The sequence below is a fragment of the Hypomesus nipponensis genome, chromosome 3 (assembly GCF_054491055.1).
Source record: "Hypomesus nipponensis isolate SF chromosome 3, ASM5449105v1, whole genome shotgun sequence".
Classification (NCBI taxonomy): Eukaryota; Metazoa; Chordata; class Actinopteri; order Osmeriformes; family Osmeridae; genus Hypomesus; species Hypomesus nipponensis.
In genome coordinates this window covers 17,389,697-17,411,266 of record NC_140363.1, presented here as the reverse complement: position 1 = coordinate 17,411,266, position 21,570 = coordinate 17,389,697, and the positions used below count along the sequence as shown (strand labels likewise).

Genomic DNA, 21,570 nt, shown 5'->3' with positions numbered 1-21,570 from the left:
CTCGCCATAGAATGTAACAATGATTATGACGTGGGGCTTTGTGACGTGTGGTGCAAGCCTTTCCCTGGGAAAGTGGGTGGCGGTGTTGTCAACGTGACTGTCATCAAGCAGAGCCAGGGAGAGAACAGCAAATCTATCGGTGGATTGTCTCAAGCGCATCGCTCCTGAACAGTAGCAGGCACAGTTTACTTCTGATTATGTGGCTATGAAAACATATCGTCTTTTTGGTGGAAAAATATGAAAACATACAACTCTGTACCCTATCATCTTGGACACCATAGCTAGCTACTGTATTTTTTAGATTTCTCACCTTTTAGCCACGTAGCTTGCTAGCTAGCTGGCTAGCGACTGCTGGTATCTCATACAGGTAGAAAGAGGGATTGATGACAAAAGAGGGGTAAGGTGGCGAGGTAACGATGAATCGGTTTCGAAAGTGGCTGTACAAGCCCAAGGTAAGATGTATGCATTTTATGTTCTTTCTACTGTCAGTCATTAATTGCCCCAAACTATAACTTGCTAACTATAAATGTATTTTTATAGCTACCAAGTACAAGTATTCTCAATTCCTCTCAATCAATAATCGCTGTGAATGCTATTTGCTAGCCAGCCGAAAAGAAAGTTGCCTTTGAGATCATGCCAGCTTGCTGAGCTGGTTATCTGGAAATAACTTCAACCACATTGTCAAAATTGACTCTTTAATACGAAATAAATTATGTATGTTTAATTTCAAAATAACAGTACGTCTAACTAAGCCCGTCGCTTTTATTGCGTTATCATCAAGTTACTGTTCGAAAAGACTATATAAACAATTGTGTGTTTTGCTAGTTATGGTGTGATAACTCCCAAGGTAAAACACAGAACTTTGAACTGTTTAGTACCTGACTGCCTTTGTCGTAGGCTACAAGGTGTTGTCATGTTAACCAACAGCTCCCTGACTTTATGAAGTTTATGCAGTCTTTGTTAATTGCGTCAGTGATCCTGGGGCCAATCCTCTCTCTTGGTGAAAACGAACTGCTGCATAAAGAGTCAAAGTAAGCTCAAGAGAAAAAACATTATTATAAACCGTGGGCCTTTCTTCGTTTATCATAAGTTTCAGAAAATAGATACAATGTATAGGGTTAGGGTTAGACTAGGGTTAGGGTAAGAGGGTTAGACTTGAGTGTCTGAAATAGTCCTTCACATCATCACCAGAAGGTTATGTAGCCATGTATCATTTTCTCCTTGCTACAAGGGGTATTTGAGCTGCAAAAGGCTCCAGTAATCTGTCCCTGAATAAATGTGATCCTGTTACAGAGTAGAACATGAAGTAGATACCAGATTCAATTGTCATAAACTGACAAAAACTAGATTATTTGATAAAAATGGAAATCCACTTTTGTTGGAGTCCAGGTTTATGCTGTCTCTTGTGTTGTGCAGAGTGTGCATGTATTCTTGTGAAAACAACATCTTAATTGCTTTAGCTCGCTTTCTGTCCAGTCTACAAGAGCATTCTAGTCTGACATAAATTGTTAAACACTGCATAGGGTTTTCATTTTGCATCCACAATGTGTTGTATATTGAACTATGTTCTCGTAGAGATAGAAGGGAGTTGAGTCAGCATGTTCTCCTTGAATGGAGCAAGGCTATTGATATTTCCAGAGCTGCATTATACTTCCTAGAAGTCACACTGAATTGTTTTCCCCTCCCTTTCAGCAATACAATACCTGTATATCCAGTTTTCTAAAAAGTAGCTTGCAACATTAATCAAGTGGCACATAACATACCTGTCTGCTCGGTCAGACTTTGTTATCGGAGTGCCAACAAACAAACAAAAAAAACACAACCATATCACTTCCTCTGAGGACTACTGTACTATTGGACTGTGTAAATAAAAAGAAACTAAGTTTAGTTCCCTCCCTGTGCAAGCTTTCTAACATTCCTTTTGCTGGTTAAATGGGACAACTAACAACACATGTTCTAAGAAATTGACAATGCACAAACATTTAGAATAGTCTAAAACTCAACACTATCTTTTTTTTTTTTTTTTTTTTTTTTTTTATCCGCCGAAGGCTACACATGAACTAGTCTGTGACAATCCATTTACTGGAGGTGATGATCTCACATTGCATCACAGGTTACATTGTAGGCTGCGTTAAATACTCACAAAACAGAAGGTTTTCCATGCTAGAGGGCAAGCTAGGAAGGTGTAAGGTGAAAAGTGTACGGGATTAGGGGGTCTGTGTTCATAAAGATGTGCACTTGACTTCACATGGCACATCCGACAGAAACAGATGAGGTCTGGATCAAGTTTCCAGCCTGCCAAAATGGCCTCTCTATCACCTCTATTCTCATTCGTCACAGACAAGCTCATGGTGAGAGAGGGAGTGAGATGTCAGGAGGCTAAACCTGTCGATTTCCCCTCCAAGCCTCTCCTTCTGTCCTGGTGTTATTCTATCAGGCATTCAGGGGCTGACCTTCAGTTACACAGCACCTCATCTGTCAGGGTGACAGCCTCACAACCAGCAGCAGGCGGCCAACATTGGGCTCCATCTGCTTGTCCGTCCTCCCACGGCTGGCCGCTGGGCTGAGATACGCCGCAATTCACTGTTTCATGTCTCCCTGCTAAACACCCGACATTTGTACCTGCTATGAAGAAGAAAGAAAAAAAAACATACATCCTCTCTCCTCCATCTACCAGTTGTTCAGCCAATCAACTGAGGGTTAGTGCTGGAATGCGAGGCAGATATCGACTTATTTCACAGTGCATATCAGTCCTTTTTTTTATGTCATTTTTTATTCAGCAGCATGGTACTAATCCAATATAACTAGCCTTAGCTATAAAACCACAGTTTTTCACAGGATAGCTCACCCACCATTACACATATTTTCTCACAGTATGATAGTCTGACTAGTGGATGGTTTTATATACGCCAAACAACGTTAACATTAGTGAACACTTTACATGCCTTTGCAGAAATAAAATACACCCGTTTATTTCCGTCACAGACACACAACTGCTGAGCAAATATAGCTGTAATGTACAAGAAGGAAAGAGAAACGTGGGTAATTGGCATCCTGTCTGTCTGCAGTGGGGTGGCTCTGCACAGTCAGTGAGGCCCAGGGAGCAGGAGAGTGCTGAGCGGTGACCAACACGCCTGCATTTTCAGCCTGCTTTCTGGACCTCTCTGGTTGTCTCCTTTCTGCTTACCCAACAGCCGTGCGGTAATTGATTTGGTGTCAGCTGGCTGGATTTAGAGAGCTGACCCCTGGTGCAAATCTAGACAGGCTAGGCAATTGAAGGCCTCTTTAAATTCATTGCAGGCTGGAGAACTGACTGTCGCGTTCTAGGTGTGTGTAGGAGATGATCGAAGATGATCTACTGGGGTGATTTAACTCTGCTGGAGAGACTTGTCCAGGGGCCGATAATGACAGTGAAGTTGTATTGATTCTCGTTGCATTATGACGCATCAATAGTAATCGGCAGGCTCCGTAGTGGACGATAACAGACTTTATACGGTATGATCGCAAGCCCTCAAAGTCCCCACGGCCTTCAGTAGCCTATATGATTGTGACTGTGCCAGGCTGGCTGTGGGAAATGCACAACAGCACCCGTTATACTGTCCAGCGGGCAGGTGAGTGAGGAGGGGGGCGGGGGGGCAGCGGGTCCTATATTATGGGATTAGTTCTTGGCCTTGGTTACGGTTGGCAGGAGATCAAATGAAAGGATGCCTCTCTTTCCCTTATCCCTTTGTTGTCACGGTGTTGAGGCTGAGGACAGGCTGTGAGCAGAGCAGGAACCAGGCAAACTTCCTTCCTCCCTTGCTGTTTGGGAAGTGGCACGTTATCTGACGTAAAGGATCCGTCGTGATAAGCTTAGATGTTTGTTGTTGTTGTGGTGGTTGTTAAGTTCTTAATACTGGTGAAGGTATAGCTAAGAAAGAGAACGCTCAAACTTCCCTACAATCAGACTGCCGGGCGATTTTCCGCTCTGTAAATTTGCCCACAGTTGGGCATTGCATGTGGGCTTCCTGTGTATAAATATCTTCTCAACAGATGGAAGGCACCATGGCAGAAAGGACCAGAGTGCGCACGGTAGGAACTGGGCAGTGTGGGGAAAAAGAACCAGGCTGTTTGTGTGTTTTGAATGGATGGATCATGTGTGCGGTAGTACCTCAGCCCATGTCCACAGCGGTCATCATGAAGTCTCATCATGGACAGAATGGAGTCAGGTCCTGCCTCGGTCGGCTGCCTCGACTGACTGCTTCCGTCCCGGCGGTCTGTGATGGGGCTGGACTGAGCCCAGGTTTCGCTGTGAGTCATGTTCCACAGCGGTGAAGAAGGTTGAGCAGCACTCACTGAGGTCAGACCACAGTCAGTGCTCATTAGAGAACATAGGTTTGTTTTTTTGGAGACATCGTCAAGACTATTCCGGTAGATGTGAAATGACTTTTTTTTTTTTGTGCTGCTTTTGTCCTCCAAGGAACAGGTCAAAGCCGACTGTTTTTTTATTAGCGTTTTCGCTTTCAAATCCTTGAATCAAGTTGTTACGACATGGGAAGCTGTATAGGAAGCTGTCTTACGGATAGCTACGCCTCTTTGCCATCCTTTCAGCTCTCCTCCCTACTCTCTTTGTTGTGCTGATGTTTTTCAAAATGTGAAATCCCCTCTCCATCTGTAGTCAACATAGCCCTGTATTGTATAACAGCATTAATGATTGCATAATAACTTCCTGGTGGTCACGGGTCATAAAGGGGGTGTCCCCACATGTCAGGCCAGCCTCCAGAAGATTGGAGCTCTTCTCCCTGCAGCCCAAATCCTCTTACCCTCCCCTGCTGCCCCGCTCTGCCCCATCCTGCCCTGCTGGACCCTGCCCTAGGCACGTGTCTGGCTCCATCACAGATCAAAAAGCAGATTAGTGAGGCTGAACTGCAGACACAGATTATACCATCGCTCCCCAGATGGAACAGCTGTGTTGAGTCTGCTGAGTCAGGGAACTCAACCCTGCGACCCAGAGAGATCAGGGAACTCGCCCTGCGACCCAGAGAGATCAGGCAACTCACCCTGCAACCCAGAGAGATCAGGAAACTCGCCCTGCTACCCAGAGAGATTTCCCCAGGTCCAAAAGGGGGGCTTTGATGAGAATGTCTACTGTTCAGCTGTCATAGTGAGGTTGTTCACATTGTTCCTACCAAGTGAACTTTCAGTAATGTTCCGTCTGTGTGGGGTTTGACCCTAGCCTCTCCCAAGCATTGTGCAACTAATATATCGGAAGATGTCATCTTGTGGTTGAAACTGCCGTATTAAGACATAATTCCATGTCAATAACCACAGTATGCAATTATTCAACAGTGTTCAACTTGATGCAAGGTCCACAGTTTAGTCAGTGGTTCAGTAGATTAACCGTTGCCTTACAGCCTGTAGCATTCTAGTGAAAACCAGAGAGGATTGGAATAACTAGCTTGGAAGACTGAGTACACAATAACCGGAAGCTGTAAACGTGCTGTTTGATGCAATGTCACACAAGTGAACACGTCATGGTTCAGATGGAACCAAAGTAGAACATTTTGCATAATTTAACCTACAGACAGTTCTGTTCTTCACTGACGAACAGACCTGGGGTAGGGGGTGCTTCACCTGTTTGTTTCTCTTCCAACCTGCCTGCTCCGATGCGGAGCCCGACACTTTCTGCTGAGCACTGAATAAGCAATGGAACAATGCGATGGATACCACTGCTCGTTTGCCAGTAAGTGCCAGAAGCTAAATGAACTGCTGCAGGCAGTTGACAGCCCCCCCCCACAACATTAGCCTGGGCTGCCAGAAGAGGCATTCCTGGAGAGCAGCCAGCCAGTCAGTGAAGTGAGCCTGGGAGGCACGAGGTGCAGGATAGCCATCCTGCCGTTGGTCACCAGATATTATCCAGTTGCCACCTCTTCGCGGTGTGAATGGAAACCAAGTGATGATTCAGCAGCCTCAGAACAACAGCCGCAGACTGCTGGTGGAGGAGATGTGGGAGGATGACGAGATCCTCCGGGCGGGCAAGGTGGTGCGCTGCACCCTGCAATGGCAACACGCTCGAAGGGTCGGAAACGGCCTTCAGTTCATTCACTCCCAAGCGTTAACGCTAAGTGAACCTGTCGTCGTGACCTCGCCTAGGCTGTTTGATGTGCCATGTTGAGGCGGGGAAAGGTTGAAGAGAACAGCGCACCTCAACTGTCGGAGGGGAGGTTAGGACAGCTTAATGATGGGAGATGGCAGGTTTCTGGCCACAAAGGGTGAGTGTGTTTGAGTCATCCCTCCATCAAGGACGAGTGACGTCAGGAGCTCTTTCAGGACTCGCTGCCACAGGGGGCCCAGACGGCCAGATCTGCTGAATCATTAGCTCTATAACCCAAGACAGTTGTTGTGCTCGGGGCAGGACTAGTCTCGAGGGCAGGAGACTCATCTTGAAGGCTTGTTTTCTCTTCTTTCTCTTCTTCGTTTTTTTTACTTCATGATGACATGATATTAACTTGTCAAACATGTTATTCCCATGGTTCAGAGCCTCAAACTCATCTAATGACCCTGTCCCAGAGCCATAGAGAGAGAGAAATGGCTCTGTGGCTCTGCCCTGACCTAATTCCCCAGTTGGAAAGTTGTTCTTTTTTTTTCTTCTCCCTTCCTTCAATTCCTAATGTGTTTCGTTGTGTGTTGGTTTTGTCTATCTGGAGTTGTACTGACAGGTTAGTTGTCACGCAGGTGTCAGTATTGACAGGAACACTTCAGAAAAGGCGGCCTGGTTCCCAAGGAGATCTAGAGTAATGAGGTTCAGATGAATGCGGTGAGAAAGTGAGACGGGACACTCACTTTCAAACTGCTCGCGCCATCTGACTTCAAGGTGGCTCTGTCTGCATCGCCACGTCTCCTCTATCAAAGGAGATCGTCTCTTCAGACAGACTGGGGGCCCTGCTTATGCTGACGAGGGCGAGGGTGACTTCCCTGATGTAAGGAATGCAGAAATGGGCAGATGGATGTATGGAGAGATTAAACAGACAGGCTTACAGAGATACATCTGGTAGATGGATTTCTAACCTCTTATGGTAGGCCTGGCCCACACACATGCTCAGAACGTCCTCCACTATCGACTTTTCTCCATGATACAGCGGTGTTGGAATGTTCTCTGCAGAGAGGGGAATGCAGCAGAAAGAAGCTTCGGTCCACTGCCATCTCAAAGGCTCCTTTTCTTCCTCCTCTGGGCTGGACCAGCAGAACGCCTGCCGTCTGCATGAGCCGTCTTTTGCCCTCAGTGGAAAAGGTCGTCACCCTTGGCCTGCTACCATTTCCTGTTTGGACGAGACATTAGTGTTATACACGTCACTGCGTAGACAGCGATTGGAGTCGAGCTCCATGGAAATCTACCTCTTGCTTCAGGAATTTGTCCCTTGACGAGCTCCCAGGCTCGTTCTTGGGGCGGTTTGTGTGCCGTCTGCTCACTGATTTTTAGTTTGAAGAGATCTTCGGGCCTTCTGTAGTGGGAGACACTGGGTCAATACAGATCAAGGAAAGTCTCATGTAATTGTAACTTTATTTAGAAGATGCTTCTCTGTTGTATCCAATGTGACTGCTGTACTGAGCCTAATTATCCTTCCTTATACACTACTTAAGGCTAACCAATAAGCTATGAACTCCAATTAGCTCTCTTCAAACAATATAGCCTTTCATGTCTCATACCATTTATACGATGGATGATACTGTCAGTCATACATTCATGGCAGATTGAGACACGCGTCTGTGCTCAGTGTGCAGCAGATCTGGCTACCTTGTATCTCTGCAGCTAAGGAGATCTATTCTCTCCCTCTCTCTTTCTGTCATTCTCTATCTCTCTCTCTCTCCATATCTTAGCAGCTGGTTGCCCCACCCTCAATTCCCATCCTTCACAAGTGATTTATATATAGACATGGAGCATATACGTGACCTTGGTGAGAAAGAACACTCGAGAGAAGTGTGAAACATTTACACGAACATTTACTGTAGCATAACCACTCTCAGCCTGCTCGCTGTTCAGCTGTCCTGCCTGTTCTGCACGCGCTCCATAGCCTCTTCTTTAACGGTTGATGCTGTGCGATGCCGTGCCTGGCAGACTGGGATGCTAGGTTGATCATGCCAGTGTATTTCTTCCTGCTGTTTGTTTTATTATTGATGAGAGAGGGGGAGAGAGAGAGAGAGGGAACAGTCGTGCATCATCTGCTGCCTCGATGCTGCAGTCAGCCCATTGGGAGCTCTCTCACTGTGGGGAAGCAGCAAAACTTTGGGGAGCAGGTCTTGTAAGATGTTCTCCGTTCCATGTGGGAAGCGTCGCTCTCCTATCGAGGCCTCCTTGTGCTACAGTAGTAGTAGGTCTTCAGATAATACAGATTTTGAATTTTTTGTGCGGGCTGAGTGCTGCACTGTTCTCCCTGTAATCGCAGTGTTCATGCAGCACAGCAGCGTCTTAAACAGCCGAGGCAGAGCAGAGGAACCACAGTAGTGTGCTGCTCTGCTGTGTTAAAAAATAATAATAATAATAACATTTCAACCTACCTTCTCTTTGAGGTCTGGCCCTTATCTGCTCTCCCTCCTGAAGATGTATTCCTGCCCCACCCCGCCCTCCCTCCCCCACCCCCATCCCTCAGCCCTCTAACCCCCTCCCTCCCTCACCCCTCCAACCCCACCCTCCATCACCCCTCCACCCCCACCCCGCCCTCCATCCCCTCCCTACCTCCCTCACCCCTCCACCCCCTCCCCCACCCTCATCCCTCCACCCCCTCCCTCCCCTCCACCCCCACCCTCAGCCCTCCACCCACCGCCCTCCCTCCCTCCTTCACCCCTCCACCCCCTCCCCCACCCTCATCCCTCCACCCCCTCCCTCCCTCACCCCTCCACCCCCTCCCCCACCCTGCCCTCTCTCCCTCCTTCACCCCTCCACCCCCTCCCCCACCCTCATCCCTCCACCCCCTCCCTCACCCCTCCACCCCCTCCCCCACCCCGCCCTCTCTCCCTCCTTCACCCCTCCACCCCCTCCCCCACCCCTCAGCCCTCCACCCAGCTGTGAGCAGCGTGGCTGCACGTGTGCTCCCCAGCAACAGAGTGCTCTGTTGGGCTGGGCTCCTCCCTGCAGGGTGGGCACACGCTGGACGATGATGATGACACAGATCCTTCAGCGCTGACAAGCTCTGTAATTACGCCAGCTCTTCTGGGGAGGTTCCACTCAATATTAACCATCTGCTGACACCTCTCTGGTTCTACCTCTTCCTGCCCCTTGAGCCTGTGCACAAGTGCACACACACATGCATACACACACACACATACACACAAGCATACATACACACACTCATACGGACACACACGTATATATACACACACACACACAAGTGCATATACGCACACCTACACACAAGCGCACGCACACACACGCACAGCCCTCTTCTTCATGTGTTCTTGCTTGTGTTGACCGTTGTTCCCCCTCCCTCCCTGTGTCTCCAGAGGACAGATCCCCAGCTCCTGGCCCAGTTCTACTATGCTGACGAGGAGCTCAACCAGGTTGCCATGGAGCTGGACAGCCTGGACGGCAGGAAGGATCCTCAGAGATGCACCCTGCTGGTCAACCAGTTCCGCTCGTGTCAGGTACGGCCCTCACCGCAGTGGTCTACTACTTCCTGTTGGACCTCATGTCAATTTATTACATGCATACAAAAATACATTGTAGAAACTAACTAGTATTGTGTTGTGTGTGTGTGATTTTTTTTTTCTTCTTTTTTATTACATTTACAAAAAAAATAATTTTGAAAAAATAAATATTCAAATAAAAAAAGAATTAAAGACGAGATTTCAGGAATCCTTTAGAATCATCTAAATTTTAAGGTTGCAAAAGATTGAAAGTATTATTTTGTTGTATTATTTATATTTATTTTTTATTTATTTTTTACTTTTTGGTGCGTGATATAACCTTTCCCCCAAAAAACGAGACCACACATAACGTTTTTTCAAAAACTAAAATTCAAAAAAATAATTTCCCCCCCCAAAAAATCCAAATTTAAATCACATGGAATATGGAAGGGAATGGAATGGCAGCAAATTGAATTTTCGCTCAATTTAATCAATTTCCATATGAATTTTGCCTCAGGCTAGAAACAGTTAACTTACCTTTTCTGGTCCCAACTACCAACTGCCCCATTCAGGTCTTAGGAAACGACAAGGCCAGAACAATTCATTAGAGTTAAGTCTATGACCCAGTATTAAAGAGACCACTAAAATACTCCTGCTCAGCAGAGTGACTACAATTAGACCAGAGTTTAAATGAGATCAGATTGATCTCAGTTGTGTTGGAACTGGGTCAACAGAGAACGTATTTGTGGGCTGATTTGGTTGGAAGCCATTTGGGTCACCTGACTGAACCTGTGCTTAGTGGGATGGAAGAGGGTTGTTTCAGAGTTATTAGATAAAGCCAGGTTTACATGACCAGCTCAAGGCCAGTGACCTGAGTGGTTCATTGTTTGGCCCGACCTTAAATTAATTTCCTTGTTTGTGAGATAAGTCCTGTGTCTGGACGTGGTCTGTGGACACATTCTGCTTGTTTAGCAGACTGCCCCCAGTGAGTGTTTAGATAAGAAGTGTGAAGAATAAGTGAAGTGGAACTGATTATGGCAATTGAGTTGCGAATAACATTAAGTCATTTAGCAGACGCTCTTATCCAGAGCAACTGAAGCAGTCAAGATCACACCTGTTTAGTCTTACCTTCCTTCTGAGACGTCTAAGATTTGTTGTTTTAGATTTCTCTGTGAACCATGATGGATATTCTAGATCATCTATCAAATGGTGACCTATTAAATGATGCTTTTTTAGACTGATGTTAGGCATTGACTTCTTTAAGTATAGCATTTGGTTTTTGAGCTAGATACTTAACCAGTTTCCTTGTGTGAGTTAGGGACTCCTGCCATCCTGATGCATGCTGGGATATGGGGGGGGGGGGGGGGCATCAGCATGCATGCTGCTCCCCAGCTCCAGACCCCTGTACCATGGGAGGAGATTTTGCTTAATAAGGTCATCACTTAATCCCCAGCTGTTTCTCTCTTTCTCTCAGTCCTCCCCTGTTCTTCCCTTCTTCCATCCTCCTCTCTCCCCCTTGTCTAGCTCTCCGCTGAGGTCTCTCGTTCACTTCAGTATCACCTCAAATTGACCGTGCCTTGAATCGCTGCGTGTTCGTTTTGTGTTATCCTGTGCTGTTCCTACCCAGCCTTTAGCTGACTGACTGTTAAGCATTTTCAGCAGCTGAGAATTAGCTGTCCTGGTCTGTCTCCCTCTTCATCTCCCCCTCCAGAGCTATTATAATGGTCTCCTCTCCTCTCAGTCAGGGCTTAGCTTATCTGGCTATATTTCTGCAAAAGGGGGTTTTCCTTTCACAGTAAATTAGTGTCATGTTTTGCATCCATCAACAGTTCTACTCTCCAGTGGTATAACCCCATGGTTAGCAAGTAGTCGCTTTGGCACAGCTAACTCTCTGAATCCTGGACACCCCCCAAGGGGACCAGCAAACGACCGGACTGCTTCCAGACTGCCCACCACCTCTCTGTGGTCCTGGGATGGAGGACGAGAGGCTGTGAGGGGGTGTTTCACATCACCCAGTCTCTCTCCTGCTCCCCTCTGGAGCACGCTGGTCTCTCTCTCCTGCTCTCCTCTGGAGCACGCTGGTCTCTCTCTCCTGCTCTCCTCTGGAGCACGCTGGTGTCTCTCTCCTGCTCTCCTCTGGAGCACGCTGGTGTCTCTCTCCTGCTCTCCTCTGGAGCACGCTGGTCTCTCTCTCCTGCTCTGCTCTGGAGCATGCTGGTCTCTCTCTCCTGCTCTCCTGTGGAGCACGCTGGTCTCTCTCTCCTGCTCTCCTCTGGAGCACGCTGGTCTCTCTCTCCTGTTCTCCTCTGGAGCACGCTGGTCTCTCTCTCCTGCTCTCCTCTGGAGCACGCTGGTCTCTCTCTCCTGCTCTCCTCTGGAGCACGCTGGTGTCTGTCTCCTGCTCTCCTCTGGAGCACGCTGGTCTCTCACTCCTGCTCTCCTCTGGAGCACGCTGGTGTCTCTCTCCTGCTCTCCTCTGGAGCACGCTGGTCTCTCTCTCCTGCTCTCCTCTGGAGCACGCTGGTCTCTCTCTCCTGCTCTCCTCTGGAGCACGCTGGTCTCTCTCTCCTGCTCTCCTCTGGAGCACGCTGGTCTCTCTCTCCTGCTTTCCTCTGGAGCACGCTGGTCTCTCTCTCCTGCTTTCCTCTGGAGCACACTGGTGTCTCTCACTCTTGCTCTCTTCTGCCCTGCCAAGCTCCTTACGTCCTCCTGGCAACAGTACGCTCCCAGCATGACCTGCATGAGCGACACAATGAATGGCTGGCAGAGAGAGCGAGGGAGGAATCAGTTTGGCAGAATAATACAGAGAGGGAGAGGGAGAGGGAGAGGGAGAGGGTGGCAACAGAAAGAGGGAGAGCCTTGAGGGTGTCCCTCAACAACCCATCCACCCAGGGTCACCCTGTTTGCGTCAAACTGCGGCTGATTGTCGGTCAAGACCAGTGAGGATAGGACATCTTACGATGAGCCAGGGCTCCGTGGTGGTTTACCATGGAGGGCAGCGGGCAGCGGGCCGCAGCCAACACACAGGTCTTTACTGCTACCAAGGAAGCAGTGGTTCAGCTGTTTCTCCGCAAACCTTTTTAATCTTTCTTGTTGGGGTTAGCTGGGGGAAGCTGTGTCTGTCGTGATCAGAGCATACACAGCATGGCTCCGCCGGGCTGCCTGGCTCATTGTTAGTCATTGTTTACGCCAGCAGCACACAAGCCCTTGATTAGCTCTGGCTGTGCGTGACAGTGTGTTTACACCGCTGGAATTAGGGGATTTAGTTAAGTGTGAGTGTGTGTGTGTGTGTGTGTGTGTGGTGGTGGGGGGAATTGAATTGTGAAGAAGCTGTCATAGTCCCTGTTTTGAGCATGTCCATGTCTCATTGTTTACTGCCAATTCCCAGTGAGGAGTTGAGTGCTTTTTCAACATGGATTAGCCCCCATAGTTAGGACGAAGGTAAGTCGAGCTTTCCAGGAACATGTCACAGTGTTCGCAGGCCACAGCACGCGCCCGTCTGTGTCCTGTCGCCCGGCCGACGGAACACTTCCTGACCGTTCCATTTCATCCAGTTTATTCAATCTCTTCCTCTGTCACTCTCCCCCCCCCCCTCCCCCGCCGTGTCTGCAGGACAATGTGTTAAACATCATCAACCAGATCATGGACGAGTGTATCCCGGACGACAGAGCCAACAGAGACTTCTTGGTGAAGTTCCCGGAGGAGATTCGCCATGACAACCTGGCGGGGCAGCTGTGGTTTGGAGCCGAGGTACAGTGCGGTGTTCCCTCACAGGCCCTCACTCTGTCCTGCTCTACAATAACTCCACTGTGTCTGGCCCGCGTAATGATCACGTCTGGGACTGTTCGGATAACACTCTATTGTTGTGTGTTTGTGTGTCTGCATGTGTGTGTCTGCATGTGTGTGTGTGTGTCTCTGTGTGGTGTGTGTGTCTGCATGTGTGTGTGTGTGTGAGCAGTGTCTGGCCGCTGGCTCGATCATCATGAACAGGGAGATTGAGAGCATGGCCATGAGGCCTCTGGCGAAGGACCTGACCCGCAGCCTGGAGGAGGTGAGGAACATCACGCGGGACCAGGCCCTGCGAGACCTCAACCTCTACACCGACCGCATGCGGGACGGCCTGCGCCACTTCGATAGCCTCTTCGCTGAGTTTGAGCTCAGGTACGCGTCATCGTTCATTTATGTGCACTGCCCCTGTAAATAAATACAAACGCTCTAACCCCTAAACTACCTGAGCATGATGACTGCCCTGTGTGGTAACGCCGTGGGCATCGTGAACGTGAGGGTGTGTGACCATGTGGTCCTCTGTGTCGTGTCTCCCCAGCTATGTGTCAGCCATGGTGCCTGTGAAGTCTCCCAAAGAGTACTACGTCCAGCAGGAGGTCATCGTGCTGTTCTGTGAGACCGTGGAGAGGTGGGTTCTGCCAGGGGAAGAGAGGGGGGAGAACGTGGGTTCTGCCAGGGGAGGAGAGGGGGGAGAACCTGGGTTCTTTCAGGGGCGGAGGAGGGGGAGAACCTGGGTTCTGTTGGGGGCGGAGGAGGGGGAGAACGTGGGTTCTGCCAGGGGAGGAGGAAGTGGGTTCTGCTGGGGGCGGTTGAGGGGGAGAAAGGAGCGGTCACAATGTTAACACAGAGAGCCTGGTAGACACTTATCAATTCAGTTTAACTTAAATGTATTCTTACACACAGTTCCATCTAGAATAGAAAACAATACGAGGACAGACATTACCATACAGGGCATGTCCACAGTGATTAAAACACACATGCATGACATTATGTTCAGTTTGAGAGAGGAAGGTTGGGTCTGTGGTGTGTCATCACAGCCCTGGGATGGTTGCAGGGCTTGTCAAGCTTTCTAAACATCTGGGTGATTCCTCCTCCTGTCGCCTGTCCTCTGTATTGTCCCAGGGCCCTCAAGATGGGATACCTCTCACAAGACATGATCGATGACTATGAACCAGCTCTTATGTTTACCATTCCCAGGCTGGCCATTGTGTGGTAAGTTTGGCCCTCCCCCCCTCCTCTTTCTCTGTCTCTCTCTCTCTGTCTCTGTCCCTCTCTCTCTCTCTCTCTCTCTCTCTCTCTGTCTCTCTCTCTCTCTGTCTCTCTCCCTTTCTGTCTCTCTCTCCCTCTCTCTGTCTCTCTCTCTTTCTCTCTCTCTTTCTCTCTCTCTGTCTCTCTCCTCTCTCTCTGTCTCTCTCTCTTCTCCCTCTCACTGGTATGGATTAAATCATGTCCGCCCTTCCTCTCTCCTAGTGGTCTGGTGGTGTACTCTGAAGGGCCACTCAACCTCGATCGCAAACCCGAGGACATGTCTGAGCTCTTCCGGCCCTTCCGGACATTACTGAAGAAGATCAGGTAATCTTATCAAATCAAATCAAATCAAATCAATTTTATTTGTATAGCCCTTTTTACACGCAAACATGTCACAGAGGGCTTCACATACGCCCATAGAACTGCCCCTCAACCAACCTAAACCCTCAAGGAAGACAAGGAAAAACTCCCAGAAAAACTCCCAACGGGAGAAAAAATGGAAGAAACCTTGGGAGGAGCAATTCAGAGAGGGATCCCCTCCTCCAGAGACGGTTGGCAAGAGAGAGGAGCAGAACACAAGCTAAACATAGTCATACAGTGTCAATGGGTTTTGAAACACCAAAGACCCTATCCTGTCAGGGTCTCCCAACAGAACTAGGAGTCAGTCATCAGTGCTTTACCACCAGTGCTAGTATCAGCTAATGTAACAGTTCAAGTTATATATATATATATATATATATATATATATATATATATAGATAGATAGATAGATAGATAGAGAGATAGAGAGATATATAGATATAGATATCTATATATACATATATATATAGATATATATAGATATATATATTATTTATATAAAGAAAATATTTGGTATTGCAGCGAAAATTCTAATTTGCTAATCCATAAGTGGTTGTTCTTATTATTACTGTTAGTTACTATGTTACTATTGTTGATGTTATTGATGTTGTTGTTACTGTTGTTGATGTTGATGTTGATGTTATTGATGTTGTTGTTGTTGATGTTGTTGTTGAGGATGTTGTTGTTGTTCCCTCAGGGACCTGCTGCAGACCCTGACGGAGGAGGAGCTGCTGACGCTGGAGAGGAGCCTGTGCATCTCTCAGGACGGGGAGTTCCCTGCAGACAAGGAGGCGACGCCCCCCTGCGGCCCCACCGCTGACCCCCCCCCGCCCAGCAGCCCAGCACCAGACCTCTCCAGCCAGGAGGAGGAGCAGGAGGGGGGGACGGCGCAGACGGACCTGGTCCTGGATGCGTCTCCCGGCCTGGGGGAGGAGGAGGAGGAGCAGGTGGTGACGGTGGACAGGGAGTGGGAGGACATGGAGGCGGGGCCCGAGGAGCAGGGGCGGGGCCTGCTGTGCGAGGAAGCGGAGGAGGCCGACCTGGCCTGCTCCATGCAGTACGACGAGGAGGAGCTGGAGCAGCTCAACATGATGGTGCACCGCGTGGGGGACGAGATGTCCACGCTGCTGTCCCCGCCCAGCCAGGGCCAGTCCCCGGCCCACCGGCCCCTGAGGGGCGGGGGCTCCAGCGGGGCCTCCAGCACCGAGGCCTCCCCCTGCAGGGCCCCCGGGGGTCGGGGCAGGGCCGGCCTGTTCCAGGAGGAGGAGGACAGGGTGTTCTTCATGGAGGATCTGGACGTGTTGACCGGAGGCCTAACCTCACCCGCCAGAGTCCCCCGGTACCCCTCCCCCTCTGAGCCCCCCGCCCCCCCGAAGGACCCCACCAGGAACGGCTGGCCCTCCACCCAATCAGACGAGTTCACTCCTCCACCGCCGCCGCAAAGCCACGCCCCTCAGTGCCCAGCCTCCAAGCCCCACCCCCTCTCCTCCACCCCCGAGCCCCTCCCCTACACCAGCGGTTGGGAGGTGGGGCTGGAGGGGGCGGAGACGGCCGAGGTCATCGCCAACCGCATGGGCGGAATGAAGCTGTCGGCCACGGTCATCTTTAACCCCTGCTCTCCCAGCCTGACGGAGCTGGCCGGGGACAAGCTGCTGCTGCCCCGCCCCCCTCCCGCCCCGGAGGCGGAGCCCTGCAGCCCCCTGGTGGCCACGCACTGCCTGCTCAACTCCTGCGTGTGCTGCGGTAGCTGCGACGACGGCCACGACGACGCCCTCTCCATGGACACCGCCGGCCTGGGGCTGGCCCTCGGCCTGGGATTGGACAAACACTGCAAAGTCCCGCCCCTTGGTTCCGTCATCCAATCGTCCACCTCCTGCCTGGCTCCCCCAGGGAGGGAGTCGGGGGGTAAGAGAGGAGACCCCGCCCAGCTGACGCCCCCCTCGCCCCGCTGCTCCCCGGAGCGCCCTCTGGTGGGGGAGCAGGAGGAGGGGGCTGAGTGCTGTGAGAAGTGCCTGGTGCTGGTGCCCCCAGGGCCCCCGCAGGATCGGGGCCCAGCCGGGGGGGGGCCCACACCCTGCAGCCACCAGTGGAGGACTGTGAGGAGGCCCCAGGCCAGCGGGGGCCGGGAGAGGCTGGGGACCAGGGACCCCGATAGGGACACCAAAGAGGAGAGCAGGAGGAACACTAGGTGTGTGTGAGCCGTCGTGCGTGCATGTGTGTGTGTGCGTGTGTCTTCTGTTCGTAATCATCTTTCTGCCCGTCAGAAGTAAGGCTTTTGTATTGTGTCATTCACTTGTCTGTTCAGAGAGAGGGGAGATCATTTTCACTTCACTCTACGTACCATCTGCATGTTTTTATTTGGCCATTGCATGTTACATTTATATTTTTTTCCCCCTAATTGTTTTGGATTTGTTTTGGTTGTGACCAGTTTCCAGGACTCTCCTCTCAGCTCAGTGTCCAGTAGTGACTGTGAGAGTGTGTCTGTCACCACATGTAGTCTGACCAGCGGTTCATACACACCAAGGTAACCCCTGACCCGTCGTGGGTGTGTGTGTTCTACTGTCATCGTCCTCTGCGCTTCGCACCTTCCAGGTTTCTTTAAGTCTTCACCTGCCAACGTCTGTAGTCTAGCTCACATCTGTCAACCCCCCCCCCCCCGTGTCACTGCGCTCTCTCAAGCTCTCATCTAGCTAGAAATACACCATGACTCATCTCCAACGATGCATATTCACACGCTGCATTCCAGCCGGCCGTGTCTGTGTGCTGCCGAGAATGATAATGTAACAGTCCCCTGTGTGTGTGCCTCTGCCTTACTCCTCCCTCTCTCCCTCTCTCTCTCTCTCCCTCTCTCTCACTCCCTCTCTCTCCCTCTCTCTCACTCCCTCCCTCCCTCTCTCTCTCTCTCTCCCTCTCTCTCACTCCCTCCCTCTCCCTCTCTCTCTCTCTCTCACTCCCTCTCCCTCTCTCTCTCTCTCTCCCTCCCTCTCCCTCTCTCTCACTCCCTCCCTCCCTCTCTCTCCCTCTCTCTCACTCCCTCCCTCTCCCTCTCTCTCACTCCCTCCCTCCCTCTCTCTCTCTCTCTCCCTCTCTCTCACTCCCTCCCTCTCCCTCTCTCCCTCTCTCTCACTCCCTCCCTCTCCCTCTCTCTCACTCCCTCCCTCCCTCTCTCTCTCTCCCTCTCTCCATCAATCTCTCCCTCTCTCTCTCTCTCCGTGGCGTGGCTCCTTTCCCCCCCAGCCCGGTCAGCAGTCTGACCACAAGCTCGGGGATGTCTGAGGATCTGGACCACCAGGAGATCCAGCTGGCTCTGCAGGCCGCCAAGATGGCCGCCAGGAACAAGATCCGCTCCCGCTTCCACAGCAGCAGTGACCTCATCCACCGCCTGTTCGTCTGCATCTCAGGTGAGAGGCCCTTCATCTCTCTTCCCTTTCTCTCCCTTTCTCTATCTCCATCCCTTTTTCTCTCTCTGTCTCAGTCTCTCTGTCTCAGTCTGTCTCTTGTCTGTCTCTCTCTGTCTCTCTCTCTCTGTCTCTGTCTCTCTCTCTCTCTCTCTCTGTCTCTCTCTCTCTGTCTCTCTGTCTCTCTCTCTCTCTCTCTGTCTCTCTCTCTCTCTCTCTGTCTCTCTCTCTCTCTCTCTCTGTCTCTCTCTCTCTCTCTCTCTCAGTCTGTCTCTGTCTCTCTCTCGCTGTCTCAGTCTGTCTCTGTCTCTCTCTGTCTTCGTCTGTCTCTGTCTCTCGCTGTCTCTCTGTCTCAGTCTGTCTCTGTCTCTCGCTGTCTCAGTCTCTCTGTCTCAGTCTGTCTCTGTCTCTCTCTCTCTCATGGTTGCTCTCCCTCCACCAGGTGTGGCTGACCAGCTGCAGACCAACTACGCCAGCGACCTCCGCAGCATCCTGAAGACGCTGTTCGAGGTCATGGCGACCAAGTGTGAGCAGGGGGAGAGCGACATGCAGAAGAGAGGTGAGGCGCTCGAGACAAGAGTCAGTGCTGTGTAATCACGGCTCCTATGAGGAGCGCTGGCCCGTGGAAGGCTGGTTGTTCTCTGTGTAAACGGTGCTGTTCCACCCCCCAGCACCAGGCCTGTGCAGTGCTGGGCTGGAGGATTGCGCTCTCTGCCAGGAGACTGTCTCCTCGTCTGAGCTGGCTGCAAAGGCCCGCGAGGGCCAGTTCGAAGGTCAGCGACTTCTCTCCTCACACACACAAACACACACACAAATCCTCACATATATATATATATATATATATATATATATATATATATATACACGCATCCTTGCACACATACACACAATTCAAGGAGTATGTGCGACAGAAACGTCACTCAACAGCTTGAATACTCAAAAGTGACACATTCACCCCAACTCACCCGAAACAAACGCTCACACCACCCTCTTCCCCCCTCTCCCTCTCCACCACAGACCCCCCAGACTGGGTCCCTGATGAGGCCTGCAACTCATGCATCGCCTGCAAGGCCCCCTTCACTGTCATACGCAGGAAACACCACTGCAGAAGCTGTGGGAAGGTGAGGCTAGACACACACGCACTACCAAAACTCGACAGTAAACTTGCTGGGCCATTTGTGCATCATCCCAGTGACACGTCGTTCGTCTTCGGCCGGTAGAGAGTTGTTGTGATGTGGTGGTTTGTCCCCTCACGTGTCGCTCTGTGTCCCCTCCTCCAGATCTTCTGCTCTCGCTGCTCCTCCCACTCCGCCCCTCTGCCTCGCTACGGCCAGGTGAAGGCCGTCAGGGTGTGCACACACTGCTACATGTTCCACGTCACGCCCTTCTACAGCGACAAGACCGGCGTCTGACCCCTGGGAACAGGACTATCTCTCTCTCACACACACACACGCACAAGCACATGCACACGAGCACACACACACCACCTCCACATGAGCATATGCAATGGCTGGATCCTATGCTGCATACGGAGCCAATACCCCTTATTGCGCCAACCAACCGATTATCTGCCAGGCTGGAACAAGGACTGCCTGGTTGAGAGAGCAGAGAAACGCGACATGGAGACACACCAACTTGGCCCAGACCCTTGTAGTTTGTTTTCGTGATGCTGCTAAAAGGGAACATGGCGCTGGTTCCGACAGTCCTGGTGTGATTTATACAATCCTCCAGAAAGGGAGAAGGAACAGAGGTTGTGAACCGCTACGTTGCTATGCTACCTGTAGCACACCGCTAGGAGTCGGAGAGCGAGGCGCTGGACCTTTCGGGGTTTATTGCTTGTGTATAAAAGGTCTTGTGACATATTTTCCTATGCTTTAGCGGGCTTCCCACACTTGTGCCAGAGCTCCCACGGGACTCAGATTACTTAGAAGAATGTAAGTCATAATAACCATGTAAATAAAGGTAATTATGTTGATAATAACGGTTAGCATTGCACCACCGGTCTCTTGTTTGACACAATAGTTAGTGAACGTTGTTTTCTTTAGTTTGTCATGATTTAACTGCAGATACTGGAAGGAAGTAAAATAAAAGCTACAATTATCGGGCTACTTATCTCAGCAAAGCAAAAAAAAAAATGCTACAATTTACAGACATGGTTTTATATCTTGAAGTCGATGTTATGAGTCCTACAGTGCTTTTAATGCCAATGAATGTGTACTATTTAACAAAATGGAGGCTTTATTTTAGTGGCTGTGTTTCAAAGGAAATGCAGGATTTACAGTAGCCTTTAACGATATGGGCTGTGCCTTGTGCTCTTAAACATATGATATGGCATGTATTTGAATGATTTCCCAACCGCATCCAAATCTGAATTTTTAGTTTTCTGGAATCTTAGACGCCAATGAGAAGCATTCCTCCACTCGACACTAATATAATGCGTCCAGGCCAGTGATGACACCTAGTGGAGGATGTAACCCCGTGTCCACACCTCTGCTCTGCGCGTGCATTGACACCAGTCATTGACTAGCTTGTTGTTTCTATCCCCTGGCAACCTTACGTTCCAACTTGATCGTGCAATATTCTGTGCAAGGCCTACTTCCTTCTGTACGTTACGACGAAGTACGACTTTCTCACAACGAAGCTCTTTACAGGTGTCTGTCAGACAGACAAAACTACTACATAAAGTTAGAATTTTACATTATATTATTTTACCTTTTATTTGATACACTGACAGTCTCACTAACTGCTGCTCACCGGATCTGTGCTTCGTGTTTTCATTACTGGCAGAAATTGTCGTTCAGAAGTTTACTCTATCCGACTCTTGACTCTCCTTTTATTACAAAGGAACGCTCCTGAACGTTGTCCTAAATGCCTCAGTCTGCACACAAAACTAAGTTGCTCAAGCTTCCTATCTTCCTCCCGCTATCAGGATATCTTCCAAGTATATTTATCTCTCACAATGAAGAATGATCTTGAGTTGATGTGAACTGGCTGATCTGGCAAACGTGTTCCACTACAAGGCCGGACCAGTTATGTCAATTCTGTTCTGACTTCAAGCTAACTCTCAGGCTTCACATTGTCTAGCTCACTCACGAGTCATGACTATTTCAATGGTTTTATTTTTATTGAGGAAGTTAAGACACTTTCAAGAGATTATAATTTATTTTATTTTATAAAG

The 21,570-nt window shown here is 50.0% G+C and overlaps 1 protein-coding gene across 2 annotated transcripts; it reads left to right on the top strand.

The window, feature by feature from the left end:
- The first annotated feature begins 86 nt into the window (after nucleotides 1-86).
- zfyve28 (zinc finger, FYVE domain containing 28) lies at nucleotides 87-20,373 on the top strand. 2 transcript variants are annotated; one of them, XM_084680922.1, is made up of 14 exons: nucleotides 87-452; nucleotides 9,478-9,618; nucleotides 13,213-13,350; nucleotides 13,559-13,761; nucleotides 13,925-14,014; nucleotides 14,509-14,598; nucleotides 14,857-14,958; nucleotides 15,692-17,182; nucleotides 17,423-17,518; nucleotides 18,232-18,395; nucleotides 18,835-18,951; nucleotides 19,064-19,165; nucleotides 19,410-19,513; nucleotides 19,673-20,373. In XM_084680922.1, the coding sequence occupies exons 1-14, from the start codon at nucleotides 417-419 to the stop codon at nucleotides 19,802-19,804; spliced, it is 3,006 nt and encodes a 1,001-aa protein (XP_084537048.1). In that variant the 5' UTR covers nucleotides 87-416; the 3' UTR covers nucleotides 19,805-20,373. The 2 variants fall into 2 exon arrangements, with proteins under 2 accessions (XP_084537048.1, XP_084537056.1); XM_084680930.1 differs by lacking the exon at nucleotides 17,423-17,518.
- Nucleotides 20,374-21,570: the final 1,197 nt, after the last annotated feature.

What these genes read in the sequence shown, in the direction of transcription:
- zfyve28 (XM_084680922.1), top strand. Translation starts at nt 417, where the DNA reads ATGAATCGGTTTCGAAAGTGGCTGTACAAGCCCAAG. An exon ending in CCTGTTCGTCTGCATCTCAG is followed by an intron (nt 18,396 to 18,834) that starts GTGAGAGGCCCT and finishes TCCCTCCACCAG; the next exon opens with GTGTGGCTGACCAGCTGCAG. An exon ending in ACTGCAGAAGCTGTGGGAAG is followed by an intron (nt 19,514 to 19,672) that starts GTGAGGCTAGAC and finishes CCCCTCCTCCAG; the next exon opens with ATCTTCTGCTCTCGCTGCTC.